The sequence below is a fragment of the Myotis nattereri genome (assembly GCF_964212035.1).
Source record: "Myotis nattereri genome assembly, chromosome: 2".
Classification (NCBI taxonomy): Eukaryota; Metazoa; Chordata; class Mammalia; order Chiroptera; family Vespertilionidae; genus Myotis; species Myotis nattereri.
The window spans coordinates 28,234,036-28,251,659 of record NC_138076.1 but is presented as its reverse complement, the minus strand read 5'-3'; the positions used below and the strand labels follow the sequence as shown (position 1 = coordinate 28,251,659).

The 17,624-nt window shown below is 43.7% G+C and overlaps 1 protein-coding gene across 1 annotated transcript; it reads left to right on the top strand.

Annotated features, from left to right (window-relative positions):
- Positions 1-6,781: 6,781 nt before the first annotated feature.
- On the top strand, positions 6,782-14,251 carry CHAMP1 (chromosome alignment maintaining phosphoprotein 1). The gene is made up of 2 exons (XM_081085045.1): positions 6,782-7,137; positions 10,778-14,251. The coding sequence occupies exon 2, from the start codon at positions 10,786-10,788 to the stop codon at positions 13,246-13,248; it is 2,463 nt and encodes an 820-aa protein (XP_080941171.1). The 5' UTR covers positions 6,782-7,137; positions 10,778-10,785; the 3' UTR covers positions 13,249-14,251.
- The last annotated feature ends 3,373 nt before the right edge of the window (positions 14,252-17,624 follow it).

Below are 17,624 nucleotides of genomic sequence, written 5' to 3'. Positions count from 1 at the left end.
GGGATGGGCCCCCAAAACACCTAGCTCTGCAAGTCAGTGGGGCTTGCATCCATGAGACCCACAGGACTGTAGGAAACAAAGCAGCAGTTCTCAATGAGTGCATGGGTACTTGCGGTTGCTGTCACCCAGGGCACAGCACAGGGGAGCAGACAAACATGTCCCTCTCCCAGAATTTTCCTGGAAGAGCTGGGAGTACAAACTGCTGCCCGGCTTCTCATTAGCACACATCCAAGTACTGATGCAATCCTCCCTGGAGCTGGGGGCAGCTGGTGGGCCCTGTCCCCACCTTCTCCCGCCAGCTCACTCCAATGGTCAAACCAAGCTGCCAGCACATCTCTGGAGGGAGCTCAGGTGAACCTGGCGGGATGGCTTTGCTCACACAAGTGCACCTGGCGGGATGGCTTTGCTCACACAAGTGCACCTGGCGGGATGGGATGCCGTTCGCTTACGTTGGTGAACCTGCTGAGACCTGCTGGGCGGAAACGCCAGGTGAGGACCAGTTTGTACCCTAAAGCAGTGGTTCTCAACCTTGGCTGCACGTTAGAATCACCTGGGAATCTTTTTAAAATCCTGATTTTTGGGCCGCATCCTCCGGAAATTGTTTCTTTGTTACTAATGTTGCGGCCCCACCCCACAACAAAGAAACAGAATTTCCGGAGGATGCGGCCCAGAAATCAGGATTTTAAAAAGATTCCCAGGTGATTCTAACGTGCAGCCAAGGCTGAGAACCACTGCCCCAAAGGGTTCCAATCTACCCCCGCTTTCCGCCAGCGAATCTGAAACGCAAGCCTCCTCCTCGCGCAGGACCTTCTCGGTTGGGCGCGACCAGGCCGGGGTCCCACGCCGGGGCCTGGCAGGAGCAGCGGCGGGCAGGCTCCCGCTCGGTCAGGGGGGCGAGGATGGCGAGGAGGCCCCGGACCCCGCCGGCGCGCGAGAACGTCCAGGAGCTGAGCGGGGACACGTCACTTCCGGGGGCCGGGCGGGCCGCTCCACGCGCCGGCGCACTTGGCGGGGGGTGGGGATGGGGGTAGGGGGGAGGCGGGGAGGAGGTGCCCCCCGATCGGCGATCAGATTGGCCGATACGGAAGGGCGCGCGTGGCCAAACTCTCTTCCCGTCAGCCCCGGCCCTCGGGTCCTGACGCCACGCGCATGCTCGCGCGCCCGGAGCCCGCGCCTGCGCTCCGCCGCCATTCGGAAGGCCGCCGCTCTGCAGGGCCTCGCGGCGCTGCCCGGTACGGTGAGCCCGGCCCCCCGCCGACATCCGCGGTCCCGCGGTGAGGATCGGGGTGAGCAGGCAGGGGCGTCGTCCGGGCCCGCACTCCCCGCCCGCGTCTCCGGGAAGCCTTGGGCGCCCACCGAGGAGGGGCCTGCACCCCGTTAGCTCCCGCCCGGCTGGCGGAAGGACCCGCTCCCCAGAGGCCGCGGGCGGAGAGGACGCCGCGGGACTGGAGGGGAGGGGGGCGGGGGAAGTAGGTAATGTTTTATTTAAACCCTGCAGGGAATTCGGCTCTGGCTCTCGGGGCGTGCGTTCTTCTCGTTTCGGCCCCGGATGCAGGGTTCTCCGCCCCTAGACGGCGTGGGCTTTTGTCATTGTTTGAAAGACAGCTGGGCAGTCCTCAGAATGGGAGAAATGTAGTCATGAATCAGGTAAGGGATTCGTGTCCAGAACATGTAAAGAACCTAAACTCAACAACAGAAAGCAATCCAGTTCAAAACTGGGGTCAGGACTGTAGGTATTTCTCCAAAAAAAGATACACAAATGGCCGGTGAGCACATCAAAGGATGCGCCTTCGCCATCAGTGATGAAAATGAAAACCAGAATGAAGACCATCTCACACCCATTCGCATGACTATTCGGGGGAAAATCACTATTGATGGCGAGGGTGTGGAGAAATGGGAGCACTGGGCAGTTGCTGGTGGGCATGTAACGTGGTGCAGCCAGGAGCCGTGGCCCACCGCCGAGTAGTGGTTCCTCGGAAATTTAGACAGAGAGTTATTATATGATCCAGCGATTTCACGCCCAGGTGTAAACTCCAAAGAATTGAAAGCAGGGACTCAAATGGACGTTGCGCACAGGCGTGCAGAGCAGCCTAACTTAAAGTAGCCAAAAGGAGGAAACAACCCAAATGTCTGTCAAGGCATGAGTGGGAGACACAATGTTTTTCACCCTTGAAAAGGACTAAAATTCGGTGACATGCTGTAGTGTAGATGTGCTAAGTGAAATAAACCAGGCACAAGAGGACACATGTACGATTCCACTCATAGAGGCAGAAAATGGGGTAGAGATTACCAGGGGCTGGTAGGGGTGAGGGGAGGAAGGAAGTTACTGTTCAGTGGGTGCAGAGTTTCTGTATGTGGTGATAAAACAATTCTGGAAATGGATGATGGTGATGGTTTTCCAATATTGTGAATGTACTTAGTGCCACTAAGTTGTGCTTTTAAAAATGGTTAGAATGGAAAATTGTGTTATCTTTTACCACTGTTTTAAAGAGTGTATAGGAAAAGGCAAAACTACAGAGACAGTAAGAAAAAAATATCAGTGGCCCTAACCAGTTTGGCTCAGTGGATAGAAGGATAACCTGCGGACTGAAGGGTCCCAGGTTTGATTCTGGTCAAGGGCATGTACCTTGGTTGCGAGCGCATCCCCAGTAGGGGGTGTGCAGGAGGCAGCTGGTCGATGTTTCTCTCTCATCGATGTTTCTAACTCTCTGTCCCCTCTCCCTTCCTCTCTGTAAAAAATCAATAAAATATATATTTTTAAAAAATCAGTGGTGTTTCAGAGCACAGGGAATTGTTATGGCAGTGAAAGTATTCTGTGAAATCTGTAATGGTGGATAGTTGATATTTAGGAATTCCATCCTATATAATAAAAGGCTAATATGCAAATTGTCCAAGTGGTGGAATGATCAGTCACTATGACACTCACTGGCCACCAGGGGGCAGACGCTCAATGCAGGAGCTGCCCCCTAGTGATCAATGTGTTGCCACAGGGGAGTGCCACTTCACCGGCCAGAAGCCAGGCTCACAGCTGGTGAGCGCAGCAGCAGTGGCAGGCGGTAAGGAGTGAGGGGTCCCAGACTGCGAGAGGACACAGGCCAGGCTGGGGGACACCCCCCGCCCCCCCCCCCGTCCCCACCCGTGCACAAATTTCATGCACTGGGCCTCTAGTAGAACTGTAAAACGTGTAAAGTGACCCCTTAATGTGAACTGTGGACTTTAGTTAATATTGGTATTTGTCATTTGGAACATGTACCACACTAATACAGGATGTTACTAATAGGAGAAATAATAGGAATTTCAGTGCCTAGTCTCTACCCAGCAGCTGAATTCTGGACTCATTCTGAAACACCCCTGTGGGAAAGGCAGCATTGCATTACAAATAGATCCAGAATCAGGAAGCCAGGGTCTTCTGTTGCTTCTTTGGGCCTAATTTGTGTGATCTTTCACAAGTCACTTCTCTCACTGAGCATCAGTTTTCTCACTTATAAAGTGAAGATGTTGGACTCAAGTGCTTTGAGGATCCTTCCAGTCCTGTCCTGATCATTGGCTTCCTGTTATGGAGGGCACCTCCCCCACAAAGCAACTTATTTGTCTGTGATTGAGTAGTTCATAAATTTTGATATGTTGAACTGACATCGGTTTTCCTACTGGCTCCACTTGTTGCTTCTAGGGCAGCTTACATATTATCCATAATTCTCCCACTTTTGAAGTTAAGTGCCTGTACTCACAAATGACAGGTTTTCATGCCCACCATCCTGCTTGCTTTCATTTACAAGTTTCCTAGTGTTAGGGACTCTCTTAAGTGCCCTTCCTGCCCAGAGCTGGAGACAGTGATCCACTGGGATATTTTGCCAAATGCAGAATATGGAATGCAGTTCTCTATAGTGCTATGTTCTGCAATTGATATTTGGGTTCTAAATGTTTGATAAGTTTTGTTTTGTTGATTTTGACTCATTGTATTGGCTTTTCAAGGTCTTATGAAATTCCACTGTATTAAGTTGGTCAAGATAAAATAGAACTTGGATAGATAGCAGAAGTTTATTCTGATCACCACATGCTCATTATTTGCCTTACCTTGAGCAAATTAATGTCTAAGTTTGAGTTTCTTCAAGTATAAATTGAAGTGTTAGAGTAGATGGTCCTTGAGGTCTCCTCTTGTTCTAAAATCCAATGGCTCTAAGACTAGATCATAGCTTGCGTCTTTTCTAGTTTTAAAATTCTGTGAATGTAAGATCAGGGCTCCAGTCTTTATGACAGAGTGTGTGAGATCGAACAGATACTTTCTGAGCATATATCATATGCCAGGGAAATGCAAGGGTTACAAGAGGGGAATGGTTAGTCCCTGCTCTCCAAGAGCCCACAGCCTGGTATGAGATGACCATTCTGTAGAGATGTGTATACAGCAGGGGGGCCAAGGAAGATTGAAGAGGGTGGAGATATTTCCAGTATTTAAGAAACAATCCCTCCTAAAGGATGGAGGAACTTGCCTGATTACTGGGTGGCAATATGTGGATGTGAAGGAGAGGAAATACCTGTATAGAGGCCCAGAAGCTTGAATTGTCAGGGAATTACAGGTGAGAAGAAGGCAGTGTAGTCAGGAGCTAGATTGTGAAAAGCTTTATATACACTGTTCAAATTTTGTGCCATAGGTGTTAGAATTACCTTGAGAAATTGTGAGCAGGCAAGTCACATTAGGTTTTTTTTTTTTTTTAGTTAGTTTTTTTTTTTTAATTAAATCTTTATTGTTCAGATTATTACATTTGTTCCTCTTTTTTTCCCACCCCATAACTCTCCTCCTCCCAGTTCCCGCCCCACCCTCCGCCCTCACTCCCCACCCACTGTCCTCATCCATAGGTGCATGATTGTTGTCCAGTCTCTTCCCGCATCTCCCACACCCCTTTCCCCCCCAAGAATAGTCAGTCCATTCCCTTTCTATGTCCCTGATTCTATTATAATCAACAGTTCATTCTGTTCATCAGATTATTTATTCACTTGATTCTTAGATTCACTTGTTGATAGATGCATATTTGTTGTTCTTAATTTGTATCTTTACCTTTTTCTTCCTCTTCCTCTTCTTAAAGGATACCTTTCAGCATTTCATATAATCCTGGTTTGGTGGTGATGAACTCCTTTAGCTTTTCCTTATCTGTGAAGCTCTTTATCTGACCTTCAATTCTGAATGATAGCTTTGCTGGATAAAGTAATCTTGGTTGTAGGTTCTTGGTATTCATCACTTTGAATATTTCTTGCCACTCCCTTCTGGCCTGCAAAGTTTCTGTTGAGAAATCAGCTGACAGTCGTATGGGTATTCCCTTGTAGGTAACTGAGTTTCTTTCTCTTGCTGTTTTTAAGATTCTCTCTTTATCTTTTGCTCTTGGCATTTTAATGATGATGTGTCTTGGTGTGGTCCTCTTTGGATTCCTTTTGTTTGGGGTTCTCCGAGCTTCTTGGACCTGTAAGTCCATTTCTTTCACCAGGTGGGGGAAGTTTTCTGTCATTATTTCTTCAAATAGGTTTTCAATATCTTGCTCTCTCTCATCTTCTGGCACCCCTATAATTCTGATGTTGGTACGCTTGAAGCTGTCCCAGAGGCTCCTTACACTATCCTCGCATTTTTGGATTCTTTTTTCATTTTGCTTTTCCGGTTGGGTGTTTTTTGCTTCCTCGCATTTCAAATCATTGACTTGATTCTTGCGCTCCTCTGGTCTGCTGTCGGGAGTCTGTATAATATTCGTTATTTCAGTCCGTGTATGCTTAATTTCTAGTTGGTTCTTTATCATAACATCGAGGGTCTCATTAGTTTTCTTGAGGATCTCACTACATTTATCGGCGGCTTCTAGAGAGTTCTTAAGAAACCTTAAAAGTGTGGTTCTGAACTCTATATCTTCCATTGATAATTTTGTCCTGTTTCTTTGTCTCCGCAATTTGTTATGCTTCCTTGGTGCACCCCCTAGTGATCTTTGTTCGCAGTCTTATAGTTAAATCTTGATTGTTGTAGCTAATTCCAGGGAGGGTTTGACCTCCAGGCCAAGTGGCTATGAGAATCAGCTGTGTCTGCAGTGAGAGAACTTCTGTCCTCTAGGGAGGTGCTAATCTAGCCTTTGCCTGAGGCTATCCGGCAAATGCCTGTGTGCAGGGCTTGGGCGGGGCGGGTCGCACAGGATCAACAGGGTGGGCCGGAGAGAGCAGTTATGGCGGCTCTCAGTCCTGTCCCCAGGGGCTCTGCCTCTCTGAGTCCCAGCAATGGCTGCAAACCTCGGAGAGAAAGCTGCACTCTGTCTGACCGAAGCCAGACAGTCCCCCTTCTCCCGTTTGCGTCTGGGTCCCTAAAGACTCGCCTGTATCTGGAGCTCAGAGTCTGCGACTCCCTCCCGATTGAAAACGCCAACCGCGCCCTCCGCCGCCAGCCCGCTCCGCGCGCGCACTCTGCACCTCAGAATTTGACTTCAGCACTGCGCCTCCTCTGAGTGTCCGTATGCGTTTCTCTTTCCTCCTAGTTGTAGGACTTCCACTCAGCCAGCGTTCCTGTGGTTCTGGGGGATGTCCCTTCCGTTTTTTTGGTTTCACTTTTGACGTAGTTGTTCAAAGCAGCAAACTCCAGCGTTAACCTATGCCGCCATCTTGGTTCTCTCCTGAGTTAGTTCACATTATGTTTTTATGTTTGGAAGATGACTGGTAGCAGTATGATGAATGGATTGGAAGGAAGTAAGACTAGTGGCAGGGAGATAAGGTGTCAGAATTAAAGTAGTTGACAAGTTTTAGGGAATAGAGGGAAGGATGGAGAAGGGTTTGGTTATATACATGGTGGATTATTAAAGTGGAATTAGACAGGGATGATGATGTGGATAGTATTTGGTGTCATTTCATTAAAATAAGTACCAGGCTGATTGGATTGGATTCTTCACTGTTGGGGGTGGGGGGCACAATGGTGAGAGAAATAGGCAGAATTCTATTATAGGGGGCACAAGATATTATAGAGATGGGATTTTGACTGCCCTTTATGTTTTTATTTTTAGGTTCAACTTCTCATCTTTGTCCTTCTTCATGTACTCCAGCTGTTTTCTGCCATTTAGTAAAAAAGCCATGTAAATTGCTGTCCTTTGAAGACTTTTTTAAAGACTTCTAGTAAGACAGCTGGTAAGTCTACTAGGGAGAAGCATGTTGGTCTTTATTTCTTTCTCGCTGTAAAAGTACTTGTCTTGGATTTATAAAGTGTTATTCTACCAATATTTCTTTTCCTTTTTTTGTTTTTTTTGCTTTTAACATTTCTTGGTTTTTAATGTTTAGGAGAATATTTTATGATGAGAATATTTTTGAAAGGTTCTTAGAGTTCTTAAGGAAAACCTCTATAAAAGCGTACACAGTCATATATATAAAATGATGTATGAACATGTGCTAACTTTGGAGTTTGAGAGGTAAATTCTGTAACATTTAAAAGATGTGTTTTACATACACTTTTTTTAATTTTAAATTTTTTTAAATTCTTTATAGTGAAAGTTTTACATATGTCTCCTTTTACCCCATTGACCTCTCCCCACCTGCTCCCATCCCCCTATTGTCTGTGTCCATTGGTCATGCTCATATGCATGGATACAAGTCTTTTGGTTGATCACTTAGTCCCACCCCCACCCTCCCCTGCCTTCCCTCTGAGGTTTGACAGTCTGGTCTGTTCCATGCTTCTAAGTCTCTGGATCTGTTTTTGTTCATCATTGTTCAAAGTATTATATATGTCCGCCTTTTACCCCCATTGGTCCCCTCATGCCCCTCCCCTCCCTGCCCCACTTTCCCCCTTCGACCACCCCCAGGCCTTCAGCACACTGTTGTCTGTGTCCATGGGTTATGCATATATGCATACAAGGTCATTGGTTGATTACCTCCCCCCCCCCCTTCCTCCCTTCTTTTTTTACAAGTTTGATAATGAGGCTTAAATAATAGGCAGGTGTGAGTAATAGAAACTTTGAGATTGGCCAGAAGAGTTTTGGTAGCAAGAGAAAGAGGGAGGGCCATTTGGGAAAGATAGGAAATGAATGATTTGGAAGTCTGAGGAGCCATCAGGATTTAATACAGACTGAAAGGGAATGAGAATGGATGATGTATTTACTGAGTGGCCATACGTGAAGGGTGGAGAGCTGGTGAATGGACAGATTTGGCAGGCAGCAGTTGAGGACAAAAGTAGTCCAAGAAACTGAGGTGGCTGGAGGATGTTTGAGGCAAGAGCAGCTGGAATTAGGCTAAATGGTATTAAAAACAGGAACTAAATTGCAGGAGTAGCTGTAAAATGTAGGGTTAGTATAAACTTTCCAAAAAGGCAAAAAAGGGAGAAACTGAGTCAATGGAAAGCAGAAATAAGGAGAAGAGGTGGTAGAGCTTTGCCTTCTGAAAGGGACCACGCGACTGGGGTAACAGTCGGGAAGGAGTATGTGCCCAAAAGGAGGCCAACTCTCTACTGTTGTACTGTGTTAGAGACGTCCATTTATGAGATGTGGTTTTGTTTTATTTTGTTTTTTATTTGAGAAGTTTGCCAGAAGCATTTAAAAAAATTTTCCTGACTATAAAACAGTGTGCTCAGGCATTTCTATGGGAATAGAAGAAAAAGTGCTTTTCCCTTAAGGTTTATAATCAAAGCTCTGTATTATACAATTACTGGACTTTTTGATGATTAATAGATTATATGAGTTACTATTGGTAAAAGTTGATGGGCAGCATACGGGAAAGGAAGAAAATTGTTTTGTTAATGGGACTATACTTTATGCAAAGAGGAGAGATGAAGCTAAGTAAGTGCCGCTTTGAAATGAAAAAATAAAAGTACTTTCTCCAAACTGTATATGAATTACTGCTTGAGAAGTTAAGAAAAGTTCCTATAGTTAAAAGTTTGATTTCTTTTATATACAAGGACAATTTATAAGTAATTAAGAAAAATGGATAAAGCATATCCTAGAAAAGAAATATACATGGCTAATCAGCAAGGAAAAATGTCCATTTCTCATTAAAGAAAAGCACGTTAAAACAGTAGTGAGATACTGGTTTTCACCTAAGAAATAGTAAAGATTAGAAATGTAATGATACACTCAGTGTTGATGAGGAATTTGGGGAATTGTCCCACATATGTACACTATTAATTGGTATGCAATAGTGCTGTGACTTTTTGAGAGTTTGGTATAATATGTCAATTTTAATGTAACTAGCCTTTGAACATGGTAATCCATTTCTAGGAATTCTCCCTTCAGAAGTACCCTTACATTCAAAGATATGTACAAAGAAATTCAGTGCTTATCTCTGTATGTAAAAATGTCCTAGAAAATGCCCTCTAATTCAGCAGAGCTCCTGAAACCTCTACCTGCCAGAAACTTGGCCCAATTTTGTTTCTAGAATCACAAAACCTACTCTTCTTGCTTTGGAGCTTCAGAAACCTGGCCCTGTAATTTCTCTTGAGCCAGAGGGACACCTTCTTTTCCTTAAATGAAAGCAGATTGCAGAACAATATGTTTAATATCCCATTTGTATAGAATGTGTTTATGCATTTGTGTATAGCATACATATAACATTTCTTCAATCACATGTAAATACGGGGCTACCTGGGGAGTGATACTGTGTGAGTATTATATACTGTATGAATGAGTATGTTTCAACTGAGCTTTTGTTACTTTTATCACCTAAAAAGTCTCACTTAAAATTTTAAAAAGTTCTATTTTCTGGCAAGCAAGTTCCTGCCTCCAGGCTGTCCTCAATCTAAATTGCCCTTTGCTTGGTAAGGGCAGCATCTCTGCTCAAGTAATAATTTTAAGCCTAGGATGGCATGTTATTCAAAATCTCTGCTTTAATGTCTCCTTGACAGCTTTCTTCATGTTGCCCTCTACACTCTCACATCCCTACCAATGAAAGCACCATATTGCAAAACACCCCTTTACCCCTGAGTGCTTAGAAAAGCATGGGACACAAAATAATGTATTTATTAAATAAATGAATCAAATACTTTATATTAAGATAGATAAAATATAAAATATGCTGTTTTGTTTTTTTTTTTTTGTTTTTTTTTTTTTAAGATTTATGAGCCCTGGTTGGGTAGCTCAGTTGATTAGAGTATCATCTTGATACAACAGGTTGTGGGTTCGATCTCTGGTCTGGGCACATACAAAAATCAACCAATGAATGCATAAATAAGTGGATCAAGTCTTTCTCTCTCAAAAAAATCAATACATACATAAATTTTTAAAAAATTTATGGAGTTTTCATAGTTACACTTAATTTAACAAGTGATTTTTGAAATAGATTTAAAGTTTCTTGCTCAGCCTTAAATAGCCTAACTGGTATTTTGATATTTACTTAGCTTTGTACACAGATAGCTTGTTGATATTTGGGGTTTTAGAGTCAGGGTATATAGCACATGAAGTACATAATTCTGGGGAAAGGCTTGGGTCACTAATAGCTTCTTAACCTGGTTAAGTCACTAATCTGAACCTCAGGTTTTTCATCTCTAAATGAACAAAATAATACTTGAGTCAGATTATTAAGAAGATTAAATAGGATGATGTATGTAAACCTAGCAGAGTTCCTGCAACTCAGTTAAAAATTAGTTGCATTTTTTTTAAACATCTTTTATAGATATATTATTGAATAAATGCATATGTGCGCCATCCTATGCTTAAAATTATGCAATTTTAGAATGGGCTAGAATAGCAGTTCATTCAAGATTATGTTCCCTGAAAATAATTTATTTCTACTTTATTTCAGCACTATTGAAAGTTTTTAAAGAGTATAACTGTGTGTGTTGTAACAGAAAGAAAAATGGAAGTATTTCAGGAACTTCGTAAACCATCAGTACGTTTGGAGTGTGACCACTGTAATTTCAGAGGCACGGATTATGAAAATGTACAAATCCACATGGGCACCATCCATCCAGAATTTTGTGATGAAATGGATGCTGGTGGGTTAGGTAAAATGATATTTTACCAGAAAAGTGCAAAGCTATTTCATTGCCATAAATGCTTCTTCACCAGCAAGATGTACTCTAATGTATACTATCACATCACATCCAAACATGCAGCCCCAGAGAAATGGAATGAGAAACCAAAAAATCAGTTAAACAAAGAAACAGATTCTGTGAAAAGCCCTCCTCCTCCTGAACACCAGAAAATGCCCCCTAATTCAGAACTCCAGAAATCTGTACCTGCCCTTTCCATAGAAACAGAGAAACTTGACCCAGTTTTGTCTCCAGAATCACCCAGACCTACTCCTCTTACTTCCTTGGAGCATCAGAAGCCTGGCCATGTTTCTCCTGAGCCACAGACACCTTCTCTTCCTTCTCCTGAGCCACCAAAAACTACCCCTGTTTCTTCTCCTGAACTTTCAAAATCAATCCCTATTGTTTCTGAATCTCAGAAACCAGTCCCAGTTCCTTCTCCAGAACCACAGAAACTTGCTCCTGTATCTCCTGAGCCAGTAAAGGCTGCTCTTATTAATCCCAAACCTCAGAAACACTCCCATTTCCCAGAAACATTGGGGCTGCCTTCAGCCTCCTCTCCAGAGTCACCAGTTCTTGCTGCTTCTCCTGAACCTTGGGGGCCGTCCCCAACTGCATCTCCAGAGTCTCGGAAGCCAGCCCGGACAGTCTCCCCTGAGCCTAGGAAGCCATCTCCGTCAGAGTCTCCTGAACCTTGGAAGCCATTCCCTGCTGTCTCTCCAGAGCCTAGGAGACCAGCCCCAGCTGTGTCACCGGGTTCTTGGAAGCCAGGGCCTCCTGGGTCCCCCAGGTCTTGGAAATCCAGTCCTTCAGCATCAGGACCCTGGAAGCCAGCTAAACCTGCTCCGTCTGTGTCTCCTGGACCTTGGAAACCAATTCCTTCTATATCACCTGGACCTTGGAAACCAACTCCTTCTATGTCCCCTGCTTCCTGGAAGTCTTCGTCAGTCTCACCTGGTTCCTGGAAATCACCCCCCGCATCTCCTGAGTCGTGGAAGTCTGGCCCACCAGAACTGAGAAAGACAGCTCCCACCTTGTCACCTGAACTTTGGAAGACGGTTCCCCCAGTGTCTCCTGAGCTCCGTAAAGCAGGACCCCCCTTGTCTCCTGAGCTTCGCAAACCAGGCCCACCATTGTCCCCTGATATTCGAAGTCCAGCAGGATCTCCAGAGCTCAGAAAACCCTCAGGATCGCCAGAGTTTTGGAAGCTTTCTCCTGATCAGCGGAAGACTCCTCCTGCTTCACTTGATTTTCCTGAGTTCCAGAAAAGTTCCCGTAGTGGTTCCCCTGATCTCTGGAAGTCTTCCTTTTTTATTGAACCTCAGAAACCTGTCTTCCCTGAGACCCGGAAACCTTCTGGGCCATCTGAGTCCCCTAAAGCAGCCTCCGATATTTGGAAGCCCGTTCTTTCTATTGATACTGAGCCTAGAAAACTCGCCCTGTTTTCTGAGCCTACCAAAACAGCCCCTCCTGCTTCTCCTGAACCACGAAAACGCGCTCTTTTTCCAGAGCCCCGGAAACATACCCTTTTCCCTGAACTTTCCAAATCTGCTATGTTCCCAGAATCTCAAAAGGCAGTTGAATTGGGAGATGAACTGCAGACAGATGCCATAGATGATCAAAAGTGTGATATTTTGGTTCAGGAAGAACTAGCTACACCTAAGAAACTCTTAGAAGACACTTTATTTCCCTCCTCAAAGAAGCTCAAGAAAGACAACCAAGAGAACTCTGATGCTGAGCTGAGTAGTAGTGAATATATAAAAACAGATTTGGAAGCAATAGAAAGTAAGGGCCAAGAATCAAGCAGTGATCAAGAGCAAGTTGATGTGGAATCTCTTGATTTTAGTAAAGAGAACAAAATGGACATGACTAGTCCAGAGCAGTCCAAAAATGTACTACAGTTTACTGAAGAAAAGGAGGCTTTTATCTCTGAAGAAGAGATTGCCAAATATATGAAGCGTGGAAAAGGAAAGTATTATTGCAAAATTTGTTGTTGTCGTGCTATGAAAAAAGGTGCTGTTTTGCATCATTTGGTTAATAAGCATAATGTCCATAGCCCTTACAAATGCACAATTTGTGGAAAGGCTTTTCTTTTGGAATCTCTCCTTAAAAATCATGTAGCAGCCCATGGGCAAAGTTTACTTAAATGTCCACGATGTAATTTTGAATCAAATTTCCCAAGAGGCTTTAAGAAACATTTAACTCATTGTCAAAGTCGGCACAATGAAGAGGCAAACAAAAAGCTAATGGAAGCTCTTGAACCACCACTGGAAGAGCAGCAGATTTGACTTTTGAAAACAGTGGCTACATGCTCTACAAAGTTGTTTGTTGAAAGTGTAGTTGAATAGCCTAGTTGGGTCAGTAGATGTTGCTATGTATGGTGTATAGTGTTTGTCTCAATAGTGTTCACAGAATAGACATTTGTTATCTTTTTCATGGTCTCTGTTTATGTTGCTATCAATTCAGACTGTATATTCTAGATGGATAACATATCTAATCTCTTTTAAGTATATTTGAATAATATGAAGATATAGGCATTCATTTAACAAGCAAGAGCCAGTTGTACTCAATTTAAAATAATCTAGTTAAAAAGTGTATCTTTTTTGTGAAACTCATTTCATACCATGGAAATTACTAGTTGGAATGTTTAAGAATTAGGCAAGACATTTTTGAGGGATTTTGTTCTTTTTCCTTAAAAGTATTTTCGATCATAAAAGTTATTTTGAAGTTTCTATTTGATCATTTTTATAAATCTTGAACAGAGAGTTTCTAGATGTTTATTAACTTTTATGTCTTGGAAAATTGGAGTCTCAGGGTTGCTGATTTTCTGCTAAAAGGGAGAAAATTGAGTAAGTATAAAAAACTATTTGCAGCCTTCTCCTACAGGAAACTGAGAAAGGTGAGTATGATTTTAGGTCTTGTCCTTAGTTGTTTGCGTTGGAGTCTTCCATTCTGTATCTTATCCCGAGATCTGGCCCTTCACTTCCCTGTGAGCTCACACCAATAGATAATCCTTAATTGCCAAATGTGTTAGAGATGTACCTCCTACTCCTGGGCCTTATGTGCCACCTGTTGGAGCTTCACATCAGGGTAATGAGTAGGAATTGAAAGTCTTCCGGAGTCACCACAGAAAATTTTATAAAGACATTTCTGTTTTAGAATGTATCCATTTTTGTTTTTAAAGTTGTTACTGTAAATACCTTGAGCCTGTTCATGGATTATTCTATTCTAAAATATTTTGTTCAAATGTGTATCAACTGAATTAAAAACAAAGGCTTTATGTTGCCAACATCTTCATGTGTGTGTTTTCTTTTTCATTGTATGATGTCCAATTTCTGTTACTCTTTCCTGTTTCCACTTGTTCTCAGCATACTAATTTTTTCATATCTGGAGCAGCATTTTCTCAGCTCTGTTTTCTCAAAGTTCCGTGGTCAGGTAAGTTAGGGAATCACTATACGAGGTGTTCCTTGTGGAGAATCTCATCAGTGCACATAATTTATTAAAGGTTGTTCAAATTTCAGTGTTTATCCTGGCTGCTTCATTTAAACAATGTGAAACATTTCACGCTGTTAGGATTCTGATGTATAGCCAGATTGAAATACTAGCTTTAGTTGAGCCATTTCTGGACATTTTTGAACAGGAGTGTTTTTTGTTTAATGGCATCCAAATTAACATGCCAATTGGGAAGACAGTGTTAGATAATACTGGGAAGGTCTTCAAGGCTTCAGATTTATCACTTTGGTGAGCATAGTTAGGCAGGGAAACCACTGAGTAGTTGTCAATTTACACTGAACACCTTAAGAACAAGTTTCTAGTTCTGAAGTTTCCTTCTAGGGATAATGCCAACAAGTTGGACAGATAAGATATCTTTCATATACAGTTGTCGTTTTTGTTATACTGATTTGATTAAAATGATGAATGGAAAAACAAAGGGTCTTCAGTACCCAGAAACCCTTCTGAAGGCTGCAGTCTCAAACCAACCATAGTATGTGCATAGATTCATAAATACATTTAAAGAAAATTATTGTGTAAAACTAGCATTACTGTAACTCCAAATCTTGTTTTCTATATAATTTAGGAAACTAATACATTTAAAAAATTTTTAGTTTGTGTTTTGGGGCACACAATGTATAAAGATGTAATTTTGTGACATCAAAAATCTAAAGGGGCCGAAACCGGTTTGGCTCAGTGGATAGAGCGTCGGCCTGTGGACTGAAAGGTTCCGGGTTCGATTCCGGTCAAGGGCATGTACCTGGGTTGTGGGCACTTCCCCAGTGGGGGATGTGCAGGAGGCAGCTGATCGATGTTTCTCTCTCATCGATGTTTCTAACACTCTATCTCTCTCCCTTCCTCTCTGTAAAAAATCAATAAAATATATTTTAAAAAAAAAATCTAAAGGGGTTGGAACAGCTGTAAAAGCAGAAATTTTGTATGTTATTGAAGTTAAATTGCTATAAATGCAAATTTGAATATTATAACTTTAGGATGTTAATCTTTATGGTAACCACAAAGAAAATTGCTATATAGTGTACTCAAAAGGAGGTTTAGGAATTTAAACATTTCACTACAAAATCAACTAAACACCAAAGAAAAAATACAAGAAATGTGAACAAAAAGATAAACATGCTATATGCTTTATATGGTACTAGGGGCCCGGTGCATGAAAATTTGTGCACTTGGGGGTGGGGGGTTCAGCCCAGCCTGCGACTTCTTGCAGTCCAGGACCCCTCAGGGGATGTCTGACGGATGGCTTGGGCCTGCTCCCTGGGGGTATTGAGCCTAAGCTGGCAGACATCCCTCTGGCAGCCTGGGAGCCCTCGGGGGATGTCCACTTGCCAGCTTAGGCCCGCTCCCTGGGGAGCAGGCCTAAGCCTTTAGTCAGACATCCTTAGTGCTGCTGCAGAGGCAGGAGAGGTTCCCACCACCACCGTTGCGCTGGCCAGCCATGAGCTGGCTTCTGGCTGAGCATCACTCCCATTGTGGAAGCGCACTGACCACCAGGGGGCAGCTCCTGCATTGAGCATCTGCCTCTTGGTGGTCAGTGTGCATCATAGCACTGGTCGTTCCACTGTTAGAGTCAATTTGCATATTACCCTTTATTATATAGGATAAGGCATATAGAAAACAACACAATGTCTCATTTAGTGAATGAGGCGGAGGCTTTCTACTTCATCAAGAAAACTGGATGCCCAACCATGGCCTGAGGGCCATTCATGAGCCCACCTTATAGGAGGGAGCAGGGCCTTTTCTAGAGAGAGTGGGGCTCTTTCTTTTCTGCCAGGCAGAACTGGCTCTGATGAATGACCACTGAAGGTTGACCAGCTGGCCAGGGTGAGGCAGGTGGGAAGTGACAGGCTCTACTGACTCCCCAGTGCCTGGTACAGTGTAGGCACTCAATAAATACTAGTTGAGTACGTGAGTGTATGGGCTTTTCACACACATGCAAGTGAAAGGCAGCCAGGAACTTGACACTGGCCAGATGAATTCCTTGATGCATGGCCAATGTATAGTGACAGTGCAAAGCCAAACCTCTTCCAAACAGTTTTGTTTGTTCCTGTGAAAAGGGGAGAGGGGAAAGAGGGCTCTGTGCTTCAGGCAGGCTGCCCTAAGAGTGAAGGTCACCTGCTCTTGCAGGTGAAAAAAAGCAGGGCATTGAGCATAGAAACCGGACAGGTCTTGGATACTATTTGTGGTTGTTGGATACTGGAACTGCAGGAGGAGCCCATGACTTCTCTCGTGCCCAGCGATCTGTATGAGATTGGAAGCCAGGCTCCCTCTCCAAGCAAGGACTTCCCCCACCTGGTCATTACCAAAACTGAGGTAAGGCACTGACAAAGGTAAGTACATGCTTTCTTGGACGTTATAGCTTTATGCTTGATAAGCACACACTTCCTCTTGTGCTGGGAATAACACGCACAGTGGTTAAGAGCTTGGTTTGTGGAGTCAGACATACCTGCCTCGGTTGCTTAGTGGGGATGGCGGGGGGAGGGGGTTGTGAAGTTGAACTTGGGCGTGCTGTTCTCCTCCTCTGCAAAATGGGGTAGACTTGTAGGACCTAGAGCCTACGACAGCATAAAGCACTCGGAGCACTTAGTAAAGTACTTGATACATGGAATGTGCTTAGTAAATGTTAGATGCTGTTGCAAGAACTTTGACCTCTAGCAGGGAAAATAAGTCCATATTGAAAGTTCAGGGTTTTATGGCTTATCTCTTCTTGGCAGTGAGTTAGGGTCTTTGGGAATTTCATACCAACAAACATCTGGGTTATGAATAGCCAATTTGAAATATCCATGGTGGACTCTGCCCTGGGGTTGGAGCTCCAGAGAGCAAAAAGTCATTTCTAATTTTCCATTTGCACCCTTCCTGCTGTCACCACAGGAAGAAGACCACAGGTCCTGGTTAAAACAGCTGAGGCACCACTTCCTCATCCACACTTGCTGCCGTCTAGTCTGGGCAAGGCACTCAGACACCTAGCACTGTGTTACTCACTTTTAATGGAGTGCCTCCCTTTCTCTGAATGAAGAAACCTGCATGCCTTAATCCTGGAATATAGGAGTCTCTCAAATATTTGCTGAATGAGGAGAGGATGGCACATTCTTTGCTACCCAGAATTTCCCCATGGTCTCAATGTTACTGAGCAGTAGTTTTCAAACCTGGCGCTACC